General features: G+C 41.0%; 1 protein-coding gene across 1 annotated transcript in view; it reads left to right on the top strand.

Annotated features, from left to right (window-relative positions):
* The window catches only part of LOC115142836 (alpha-1-syntrophin-like), a 67,778-nt gene extending 57,755 nt beyond the window's left edge, over positions 1-10,023 (top strand). The window contains exon 8 of the mRNA XM_029682612.2: positions 8,320-10,023. Coding sequence (XP_029538472.1) covers positions 8,320-8,412 — 93 coding nt within the window. The 3' untranslated portion in view covers positions 8,413-10,023. The remainder of the gene's footprint in view (positions 1-8,319) is intronic.
* The last annotated feature ends 2,784 nt before the right edge of the window (positions 10,024-12,807 follow it).

Genomic DNA, 12,807 nt, shown 5'->3' with positions numbered 1-12,807 from the left:
CCCTGGGCCTGGAAATGGTTGATCTCCCCCTCTAGGATGGAGAAGCTGTCATCGTTAAAGTATAAGTACGGGGGTTCTATTGGCGTATAGGTAGCACACATGAGGACATTTTTCCTTATTCATTTCTAGGCAGATGTAAAATTTTCCTGTTTTGACTCATTTAATAGAGTGGGTTAGGTCTGATCTATACCAAATTACCATACCCCCAGAGTCTCTTCCCTGTTTCACACCAGGTTGTGTGGGGGATGAGACTACCAGCTCTCTGTAACCTAGAGGGCAACCAGTGGCTCCCTCTCCTCTATACCATGTTTCTTGTAGGATGACAATGTCTGTATTTCCACTTTATTTGATGAAGTCTGGGTTCCTGCTCTCTCTTTAATTAAAGCCATCAGCTGTGTTCTTTTGCTACAATATCATGTCAGGGATATCAGCACATCACAAAGAGCCTCCTTAGAATAACAAAGAGTGTGCCCGGCTCAGTTTACTGCCATCCTACACCTCCTACCTTCCCTCAGTCCCCCATCCCATCTCTCTCTCTCCCTCCCTCTCCATCTCTCCCTGTCATTCTTTCTCTCCATCTCTCCCTGTCATTCTCTCTCTCCATCTCTCCCTGTCATTCTCTCTCTCCATCTCTCCCTGTCATTCTCTCTCCATCTCTCTCTCTCTCTTTCCATCTCTCTCTCTCTCCCTGTCATTCTCTCTCTCCATCTCTCTCATCTCTCTCTCTCTCTCTCTCTCTCTCTCTCTCTCCCTGTCGTCCTCTCTCTCCCTCTCTCTCTCCCCATCTCTCTCCCTCCCTCCCTCTCCATCTCTCTCTCTCCCTGTCATTCTCCCTCTCCATCTCTCTCTCCCTCCCTCTCCATCTCTCCCTGTCATTCTCTCTCTCCCTCCCTCCCTCTCCATCTCTCCCTGTCATTCTCTCTCTCCATCTCTTTCTCTCTCCCTCTCTCCCTGTCATTCTCTCTCTCCATCTCTCTCTCCCTGTCATTATCTCTCTGTTTCTCTCTCTTTCTCCCTTTCATTCTCTCTCTCCATCTCTCCCTGTCATTCTCTCTCTCCCCATCTCTCTCCATCTCTCCCTGTCATTCTCTCTCTCCCCATCTCTCTCCCTGTCATTCTCTCTCTCTCCATCTCTCTCTCTCCCTGTCATTCTCTCTCTCCATCTCTCTCTCCCCCTGTCATTCTCTCTCTCCATCTCTCTCTCTCCCTGTCATTCTCTCTCTCTCCATCTCTCTCTCTCCCTGTCATTCTCTCTCTCTCCATCTCTCTCTCCCTGTCATTCTCTCTCCATCTCTCTCTCTCCCTGTCATTCTCTCTCTCCCCATCTCTCTCTCTCCCTGTCATTCTCTCTCTCCATCTCTCTCCTTTGCTATTGGTGTCCTTCTCTTGTTCACATGGATGCTAATTTCTACCCGAGTTAAGTGTGCGTAAAGGGAACGTAATTCCCTTTTTGTGCACCTTTCTCTCCATGCGAATTCTGTGCTTGCACTTAAGTATGAAAATAGCATGCTATTACTCACCCGCTATTAGTTTGGTTTGGATATCAAATAAAGGAAGGTATGGCGGAGGTGTGTCTACAGATACGCCGTATTCTGACCTTGACTTAATTCCCTCATAATTCCACCACCTTTAACGCACAATGAAATGATGAAGAAGGTTGAGCAACCTGTCTGTTCCAAATGGAACCACATCGTACTTTCTTTTTCCCGATAGAGGTAAAAGCATTCTCCCTGCAATGTAATTTATAAAAAGATAAGGGCTATTGATAAGAGCTATGTAAATTAGTAAGCCGTTTGGATAAGGGGATTGTAAATATAAATGACAATTGTTTTATATTCATTTCACCTTATGATCTCTGGAGACAATTGTGAAACCAGTCACATGGCAGCAAACTGAAGCATATCAACATAGCACCTTTTCCACAGTGAAGTTTATGAAATGTTGGCCTCTTAACTTGCAGATATGAAATGTGGAGACCCAAGCTATTAGGCTTCTGTAGCCATGTGCAAATGACAGTATAGTGCCAAACCTAGTTGATTTATGATTTCTAGAATTATATGCCCAGACTTTTCACAGTATTTTTTTTAAACAATTTGTTCCATGTTAAATATTAGCCACTATCGTTAGCCAGTCATTAATACCAACATATATTTATAACTGTCACTTTAGTCTTAGTTCCTTACATTTAGCATCATTCCATTACATCGTTAGTTCACCTTTCTTTCCTCTTGTCATGTTTGTGTGGTTGTTCCTGAGGATCGCTAGCAATAGTGGATCATATTAGGCTAACATTGTGCAATAATTTGGAACATGTAACCTATTTGACTCATTATTTAATGCAGACCATAAGTAGCAGTTTAAACCTGTAGCCTGGCCCACGTTTCACAACGACTGGACAGTTCCATGATTAGTGAGAATTAGGATAGATTTAGAGGACTACTGATCAAACCCTATTGTACACATTTGTCACCTTCCAATATATCATGGATGAAACTGTTTTTATATGGCAACTTTCAGGACAAATCGAACCACTGTATTTTTTTTTTCACCAATATATTTCATGCATAAAGGCTCTCCAAATCGTTTTTAAAATTCATGAATACTTTCCTAACCCTAAATAATATACAGGATCAGAGTATATATAAATGATCCGATTGGTACTGAAAAGGAGACAAATATACTAGTGATGCACCGATATGACATTTTTGGCCGATACCGATATTCAATATTTTCCTAGCCAATAACCGATATTTTAAAAAATTGCGGCCTTTTAAGCATTCTAGTACAGTTAAATTGTTAACACACACACATGGATGCAGTGGTCTAAGGGCACTGCATTTCAGTGCAAGAGGCATCACTACAGTCCCTGATTCGAATCCAGGCTGTATCACATCCGGCTGTGATTGGAGTCCCATAGGGCGGCGCACAATTGGTCCAGTGTCGTCCAGGCCGTCATTGTAAATAAGAATTTGTTTTTAACTGACTTGCCTAGTTAAATCCAGTCGTTCCTCTGGTGATGTAGAGGTTAACCCAGGCCCTGCAGCCCCCAGCATCACTCCCATTCCCCAGGCACTCTCATTTGTTGACTTCTGTAATCGTAAAAGCATTGGTTTCATGCATGTTAACATTAGAAGCCTCCTCCCTAAGTTTGTTTTATTCACTGCTTTAGCACACTCTGCAAACCCGGATGTCCAAGCCGTGTTTGAATCCTGGCTTAGGAAGGCCACCAAAAATCCTGACATTTCCATTCCTAACTATAACATTTTCCGCCAAGATAGAACTGCCAAAGGGGGTGGAGTTAGCCTGCAGCAGTTCTGTCATACTATCCAGGTCTGTGCCCAAACAATTTCAGCTTCTTCTTTTAAAAATCGACCTTTCCAGAAACAAGTCTCACCGTTGCCGCTTGTTATAGACCCCTTTCAGCCCCCAGCTGTGCCCTGGACACCATATGTGAATTGATCGCCCCCCATCTATCTTCAGAGTTCGTAGAGTTTGGTGATGTCACGCCCTGGTCTTAGTATTTTGTGTTTTCTTTATTATTTTGGTCAGGCAAGGGTGTGACGTGGGTTATTTATGTGGTGTGTTTTGTCTTGTTTTTTTTTGTAGGTCATGGGATTGTGGTTAGTGGGGTTGTCTAGAATAGTCTATGGCTGCCTGGAGTGGTTCTCAATCAGAGGCAGGTGTTTATCGTTGTCTCTGATTGGGAACCATATTTAGGCAGCCATATTCTTTGAGTGTTTCGTGGGTGATTGTTCCTGTCTCAGTGTTTGTTTGCACCAGATAAGGCTGTTTAGGTTTTCCACGTTTATTGTTTTTTGTATTCAGTTGTTCATGTGTACTATTTCGTATTAAAAGAACCATGGACACTTACCACGCCGCATATTGGTCCTCCGATCCTTTTCGCCTCTCCTCTTCGGAAGAAGAGGAGGAAATCCCTAACAGGTGACCTAAACTGGGACATGCTTAACACCCTGGCCGTCCTACAATCTAAGCTAGATGCCCTCAATCTCACACAAATTAACATGGAACGTACCAGGTACAATCCTATATCTGTAAATATGGGCACCCTCTTAGATATCATCCTGACCAACTTGCCCTCTAAATACAACTCTGCTGTCTTCAACCAGGATCTCAGCGATCACTGCCTCATTGCCTGCATGCGTAATGCTTCCGCGGTCAAACGACCACCCCTCATCACTGTCAAACGCTCACTAAAACACTTCAGCGAGCAGGCATTTCTAATCGACCTGGCACGGGTATCCTGGAAAGATATTGACCTCATCCCGTCAGTAGAGGATGTCTGGTTGCTCTTCAAAAGTGCTATTCTCTCCATCTTAAATAAGCTTTCCCCATTCAAAAAAATGTAGAACTAAGAACAGATATAGCCCTTGGTTCACCCCAGACTTGACTGCCCTTGACTAGCACAAAACATCCTGTGGCGTTCTGAATTAGCATCGAATAGCCCCTGCGATATGCAACTTTTCAGGAAAGTCAGAAACCAATATACTCAATATACATACTCAGTTAGGAAAGCTAAGGCTAGCTTTTTCAAACAGAAATTTGCTTCCTGTAGCACTAATTCCATAAGTTCTGGAACACTATAAAGTCCATGGAGAATAAGAGCACCTCCTCCCAGCTGTCCACTGCACTGAGGATAGGAAACACTGTCACCACTGATAAATCTATGATAATCGATTTCAATAAGCATTTTTCCACAGCTGGCCATGCTTCCCACCTGGCTACCCACACCCTGGCCAACATCTCAGCACCCCCTGCACCAACTTGCCCAAACCCCCTCCGCCGCTTCTCCTTCACCCAAATCCAGACAGCTGATGTTCTGCAAAATCTGGATCCATACAAATCACCTGGGCTAGACCCTCTCTTTCTAAAATTATCTGCCGAAATTGTTCAACCCCTATTTACTAGACTGTTCAACCTCTCTTTCATATCATCTGAGATCCCCAAAGATTGGAAAGCTGCTGCGGTCATCCCCCTTTTCAAAGGAGGAGACACTCTAGACCCAAACTGTTACAGACCCATATCTATCCTACCCTGCCTTTCTAAAATCTTCGAAAGCCAAGTTAATAAACAGATCACCGACCATTTCGAATCCCACCGTACCTTCTCCGCTATGCAATCTGGTTTCCGTGCTGGTAATGGGTGCACCTCAGCCATGCTCAAGGTCCTAAACGATATCATAACCGCCATCGATAAAAGACAGTACTGTGCAGATATCTTCATCAACCTAGCCAAGGCTTTCGACTCTGTCAATCACCACATTCTTATTGGCAGACTCAATAGCCTTGGCTTCTCAAATGACTGCCTCACCTGGTTCACCAACTACTTCTCAGAGTTCAGTGTGTCAAATCGGAGGGCCTGTTGTCTGGACTTCTGGCAGTCTGTATGGGGGTACCACAGGGTTCAATTCTCAGCACGACTCTTTTCTCTGTATATATCAATGATCGCTCTTGCTGCTGGTGATTCTCTGATCCACCTCTACGCAGACGACACCATTCTGTATAGATCTGGCCCTTCTTTGGACACTGTTAATAAACCTCCAAACGAGCTTCAACACCATACAACTCTCCTTCCGTGGCCTCCAACTGCTTTTAATCGCTAGTAAAACTAAGTGCGTGCTCATCAACCGATTGCTGTCCGCACCCTCCTGCCCGCCTAGCATCACCACTCTGGACGGTTCTGACCTAGAATATGTGGACAACTACAAATACCTAATTTTCTGGTTAGACTGTAAACTCTCCTTCCAGACTCACATTAAGCATCTCCAATCCAAAATTAAATCTAGAATTGGCTTCCTATTTCACAACAAAGCTTCCTTCACCCATGCCGCCAAACATACCATCGTAAAACTAACCATCCTACCGATCCTCGACTTCGGCGATGTCATTTACAAAATAGCCCCCAACACTCTACTCAGCAAACTGGATGTAGTCTATCACAGTGCCATCTGTTTTGTCACCAAAGCCCTATATACTATCCACCACTGCGACCTGTATGCTCTTGTTGGCTGGCCCTCACTACATATCCGTCACCAAACCTACTGGCTCCAGGTCATCTATAAGTCTTTGCTAGGTAAAGCACCACCTTATCTCAGCTCACTGGTCACCATAGCAACACCCACCTACAGCATGCGCTCCAGCAGGTATATTGCACTGGTCATCCCCAAAGCCAACACTTACTTTGGCCGCCTTTCCTTCCAGTTCTCTGCTGCCATTGACTGAAATGAATTGCAAAAATCTCTGAAGCTGGAGTCTTATATCTCCCTCTCTAACTTTAAACATCAGTTGTCAGAGCAGCTTACTGCTGTAGCTGTACACAGCCAATCTGTAAATAGCACACCCAACTATCTAATCCCCCCTTGCTCTTTTGCACCCCAGTATCTCTACTTGCACATCATCACCTGCACATCTATCACTCCAGTCTAATGCTAAATTGTAATTATTTTTCGCCTCTATGTCCTATTTATTGCCTACCTCCATACTCTTCTACATTTGCACACACTGTACATAGATTTTTCTATGTTTCTTTTATTTTGTGTTCTTTTACGTTTGTTTATGTGTAACTCTGTTGTTGTTTTTGTCGCACTGCTTTGCTTTATCTTGGCCAGATCACAGTTGTAAATGAGAACTTGTTCTCAACTGGCCTACCTGGTTAAATAGAGGTGAAAAAAAGATATAATAAAAAAATAAAGGTGACACACCACACTGACCAAAATGTTATTTTGTGGCATTTACGTATGTCCCCATTTCCAGTAAAACATAATCAAACCTATTTCCTTCACTTACTTGCTGTGCTGTTTTGTTGTTCAGTCGATTCATTCTCAACCAGGATTTCTATGGAACACCTTTGCTATCAAAAAAGATACATGTCAAATAACACTATTTGACGTGTCAAATAACACAACATAAACTGTTTCAGTAGCTATAGTTAGCTAGCTAACTATATAGCTAGGTGTCATCTAAAATAACCCTAATTTATGAGACTGTTCTTATTTGATTTATGGTGGTCGGACCCATCTATGTGAAGCTAGCAATAAGGATTAGCCACAATAGTGGACTTTGCGGTTAGTCTTCAAAATAAAAGTATTCTACTATTTGAATTAATTTGCATCACTGCCAATGACATACTTTTATTTTGAAGGCAGACCGCAAATTCCACTATTGTGCCTAATCCTTATTGTGGCTAGCTTCACAACACATAACCCGCTCTGGTCGAGCCTCACTAGCCAGATGAAGCTAGCTGGCTGCTTATAACGTTAGCTTTTGGCAACCAAGCTAATAATAACTCACAAGGATTCATAAATCATTGCTATGAATAATGAAAATGACTGCAGTTTCTACTTGTCATTGTTTTCAGGTTGGTTGTATTGGTGCTAGCTAGGTACCCCAGAAGTTGCGGTCGAACAAATTATGCTTTATTACCAATGCGGTATTGTAAACACATCGTTTGTGGCCGGTGTTTGCTTGTTTGCAGACTATTACTGTGTAACACCGGTAGGGCAACATCTGAAAAATAGCGCACTTGGTAGTGTCGGCGAAAGCCAACATCACCTACTACAAAGAACGATTGTTTGTCAAGGGCAATGAATTCCATTTTCTTGGCTTTAATGGATTTCACCTTTGAGTTATCTCGCTGAAAATGTCTTACTTTTTCAAATGACTGCTCGGCATGTTGACTGCTCGATCCACACAGCAGACATTGTGTGGGCTAGGTTAGGAATGCTGTGTTGCACGTGTAGTGCAACATTTTTCGTGGCGTTATTACGTCATGTTATATAGGTATGCACGGTATCTTTGACATCGGCTTTTAACATCAGCGTTACACTAGACATCGTTCAACTAGTTCACCGATATATCGTGCATCCCTAGAATATATGTGTATTTGGATGGTTTTCTTTCATTGATCCCTATTCTGAACCCCTCTATATATTCTGAGTCTTTCGAGAAAATTCTAAGTAAAGTTACACCGTATTTAAAGGGATGACTTTAGATACATGTACTGAAAACCCTATTGAATGAAAACTTCATGAGAAAATATGTTGATCAGCAAGTGGGAGGGTTTTCAGGGGTTTTCAGTGTGCGCAAGTTGCTGCACCTGCAAAGCCTGTTATGCACCTGCATAAAGTAAGTCTGAATACCAACTATTGAAACGTGTAAAAAGGAAATAGATTTCCTAAGTCTGAATCGGGCCCATGATGAACCCCATTTTCAAACCCCCAAAAACATTTCAATATAGAGTAAACTTTTCAACCTCTCTCTCCCCCTTCTTTCTCTCTCTTACCCTCCCTTCCCTCTCCTGCAGCAACTGGACCTCCACTCCTGTCCCAAGACCATGGTGTTCATCATCCACTCCTTCCTCTCCGCTAAGGTCAAGCGGCTAGGCTTGTTAGCATGATAACATTTTAACCTCCCTACCCACCCTGAAAAACCACCGAACCACCCATGCGTATTTACACGCAGCCACGACTAACGTTAGGAGGATGTGACGTCACTGCAGAGGATATGATGTCACGGCTCTGTTTCAAACCTCACCAAACTCTTACCAAGGGCCACCGTTGGTCAGAATTAAAGTGGAAAGCGAGTGGATTGAAGATATACTGTACCTGCAATAATGATGCTTTCAAAGGTCCTTATCAGTCGTAAGGGCAACATCTGTCCTAAGAGGATATTAACTTACGAGAGCCAAACTTACACTTATGACAGCCTACATAGCACTGTTGCCAAGCTCAAGGGGCTAAATGTTTGAATTGTATTTGATTGTTTCATGGGTCATAGCATGTCCATTGTCATAAGTGATAAGTCAATTGATATAACCTCTCACAAGTGGTTATAACAGGCACCATTGATTTTACAACGGCTTCAAAAAAAAGTTACACAATTTAAAACTGTTACATGCACTGTTGACTGATTGTGTTGAGCTATTCAGAGGGTTTACTGTTTTGCCATAACATTTTTTGAGAAACATTATTTTATGTCTGTTTTTAGAGCAGTTTTCCAAGTACTGATTCAGATACATATTGAGTGCAGCGAAAAGCCTTTTGACTCTGCATTTCTTTAGTAGGTACATAAATGTTTCCCGTAACGAATATCAACATGAAGATAACTTAAAATGTGCTTTCTGACATATTGTTTAACACCTAAATCCAGACATTTAAGATACAGGCACCAAACGGATTGTTGCCACTGTAATTTCACTTAACAAAAGCTCCACCCTCCAACTAACTGGAATGACTTTATGCATAAGATTACTATGCATTTATAGATACAGTATATACAGAATTTGACGCGTTATCATTTCTGTTGATGGAGTGCACACTACGACCCCTTTTGATTTAGGAAGTTGTCCCTCAAAACTAGATCCTTTTCAGTTTGAGGAAAGATCGATGGAATGGTTCTCCCATAGGTATAACCAGCCATATAGGTGTATGTAACTGTATAGTATACGTATATATATGTATGTATTTGGCTCTGGGTATAACATTATCAATGAATACATTGAAAGTGTTTCCTATTAAAAGAGTTATCAGAGTATATGCTACAGGTACTGAGTTGTGTTATATTTAAACCTTTTTAAGTCCTTACAAAGCTAGTTGAATACACATTATGTTCTCTTCTTAACAACTACAGCCAAAATCGCTGATGCATTTGAAAGATATAGGCTTGTTGGGGACTCATGATGCAGTTTTTATACAGTGTTAGTCCTTTTGTTAGGTGTGTGCATTTACAGAAGTCAAACCAACTTAAAATGAACAGAAATGGGGTCTATAGTTTACATGACCATGTATGTGTTCAATTGCCCCCATTTCTTTTGTGTCAACAGACTATTCACTAAACGTGGCCTTCGCTCTACAATGCTAAACAAACCTATATTAATATATATTTCAAACTAAAACTTGTTTGCTTTCAATAAGAAACATTTCTTGTATATTCTTATTTAAACAAAAAGGTGTGCCTTGCAGGGTTGTTTGTATATAAAAGTGTAATAAACTTTGATTGTTAACTTTTACAGGGTTTTATTGGTAGATCTCTAGGTATCAGTTTGATTAACAAGCTGCATATGTAATAGGGACCCCGCCCACAAAAGTGCAGTAACTGGAGTGTACTGTGTTATTTTGGAAGCTTTGCTTTCCTAATAACTTCAGTGTGCTTGCAGTTGAAGTATAACTGGGTCATTCCATGAATAGCGTACGTTCTGCTTCCCTTTGATATTTTAAGTAGACATTTTTTCACAGATATTTAAGCCTGTTATGTTAAGTGAAGGGCCCTTTAATATAGACCATATGGAACGTTTTTTTTCAATCTGACTTTGCTAATGTGCCAAATATCTGCATCCCTCGTCAAGTTTTTCAGACTTCTAGGAACATTTTAACCCACTTAATTGGCACTTACTATAATCTTTTTTTTTTTTTTTTTTACCCCTTGAGTTAGGAAAACATGTTTTTTTATGAAGTTGAACATGTGTTCTTTATGACAGAATGTTACAATTAGGTGAAATTAATAGGTTTTTTTGGACCAAGTTTCATTACCCGAAAGGTACTCTATTGGTGGATTCTACTGCATTGTACTGTAGTTAAACTTCCTCTAACTGCAGTTATATACTGCAAATTAAGCATACTGCACAACAGTACATGCAGTATAGTGTACTGCAGTTATACTGCAACTGTAACTGCAATCTTCTTTCGTTAAAGGAACCCAGGATGGGATTCCCAGTCCACTTCATACCCACAAAGCAAAATTTTGACATGCCATCAAATGAACTATCAACATCGTCCTCATTAGATGGCCATGGCTTCTTTCTCTTCCAAAAATGTACCATGGTAGTACATAGAGCTGGTCGATGGGGCCAAAAAGAGCTGGGACATAGAGCCAAAAAGAGCTGGGAGATAGGGACAAAAAGAGCTGGGAGATAGGGCCAAAAAGAGCTGGGAGATAGGGACAAAAAGAGCTGGGAGATAGAGCCAAAAAGAGCTGGGAGATAGAGCCAAAAAGAGCTGGGAGATAGAGCCAAAAAGAGCTGGGAGATAGAGCCAAAAAGAGCTGGGAGATAGAGCCAAAAAGAGCTGGGAGATAGAGCCAAAAAGAGCTGGGAGATAGAGCCAAAAAGAGCTGGGAGATAGGGACAATAATCCATAATGCGATAAATTGCCTGGATTGATGCGATAGTGATGAATAGAACGATACGTTTATAACAATGTGCAACACAGTTTTTTATATTTTTTATTATCCTTCAAACTACTACTACTATTTTATTGGTTGTAGCCATCAAAAAGGGGTCCACGGCCCCCAACAGATTGAGAACCGGTGGTCTAGTAGTGTAGTGTACCCGATTTAAAATCTTTGGATGTGAATAGGGTATGGTGAGAAGAATGTAGTCTGACACCTTGAAGATAAGGTTTAAAATAATGTTTATCTGGTGCTTCTCTCTTCGATACAGTTGTCAGTTGTCTCGCTCTCTCTCATTCAACTAACTAGGCTACTAAATAGCCAACATACCAAACCATTTGTAAAAAGCTATTGATAATCGTATCTCATAAATACATTTTCATCATGTCATTTTCATAATTCTAAACATATCCCTAACAACCGCAAGTTACAATGTTTCCCTTTGTTTACACTCTCTGTGTGAACCTTCGTTGGAGTCCTCTGTTTCTATGCTAATAGGTTTTTATAAATCAAAACGTCATGAAAAAAGTACAACAATAATATTAGTACCCTCCGCTTAACTTGGTGTTTCCTATCCTATGATTTATAACTCGCTCACCGCAAAGAAGTTGTATAACACACTGTATTACTTATACAACTGGTATAAGGACCAGACATGAGACAGGAGTAGAAATTAACGTGGGCGTTGTGTAAATGCATTTCACAGGACAAGACATTCCAAACATTCCAATGTACTTAAGTAGAATGGACAAAGTAGAATATCAATACACAACATATTCCTCCCCCTTTACTTTTCATGCCTCATAAGGAAAAAGTAAATATTCACTGTTTTGCATGTTATTTTCTTTATATTAAGTAACTTTTTTTACCAGAACAGTTCTCCTAATTTAACAATGAAACTTTTCAGTAGGGAAGGTCGGAGGTTAGTCTTTCGCTTGCAGGGTAATGACGACGTACAGGTGAGTCTAAAGTCACATTGTATGGCCAGACTAGGGTACAACAGCACCCCGAGTAGGCACTCTGACTGTTTCAAGTGATATCTGTTCGAGAACATCGATAGTAACATGTTTTCACAACAAAACATATTTCATTAAACTGTTGACAATCCCTCTCTTTATGCGCTCGAGAAAGGAATGAGGGAGAAAGAGGAGGAGATGAAAACGCACAGTGGTGAGATATTCTGTAGCTAAGGTAATGCATTGACCTATTCATTCTGAAAATATAAAAAATACCCTATTACTAGGCTATTCAAAATCAAATGAAAATTCACTATAATTCTAGGCTGACTGCAAGCCGCCCTGCACAATCAATGAGCCAATAGCATTGCCTAAGTCTATACGTTCTCTCCCAGACTCCTGGATAGAGAGTTTGGTGGGTACCACAAGGTAACCAGTCCATCCAGTATGCATAATAGTATAGTCCACACTTAATTAAGGTGATTACTAGAATTTGTTACATTTTGAAGTATAGGCTAGACCAATTATGTAACAGAACATCTTAAATCTGTTAAATGTTAAATTTTTACTGCCATGCATAATATGCGGTAGGCAATTAGGCTATGTATTGTATAAGGGCACAATCATTATTTAAATTCATAATAAAATGATTGGGCTTGGCCTTCATATAT

This window comes from Oncorhynchus nerka, linkage group LG15 (assembly GCF_034236695.1).
Source record: "Oncorhynchus nerka isolate Pitt River linkage group LG15, Oner_Uvic_2.0, whole genome shotgun sequence".
NCBI lineage: Eukaryota > Metazoa > Chordata > Actinopteri > Salmoniformes > Salmonidae > Oncorhynchus > Oncorhynchus nerka.
The sequence above is the reverse complement of the archived record's forward strand: the minus strand, read 5'-3'. Positions and strand labels throughout refer to the sequence as shown.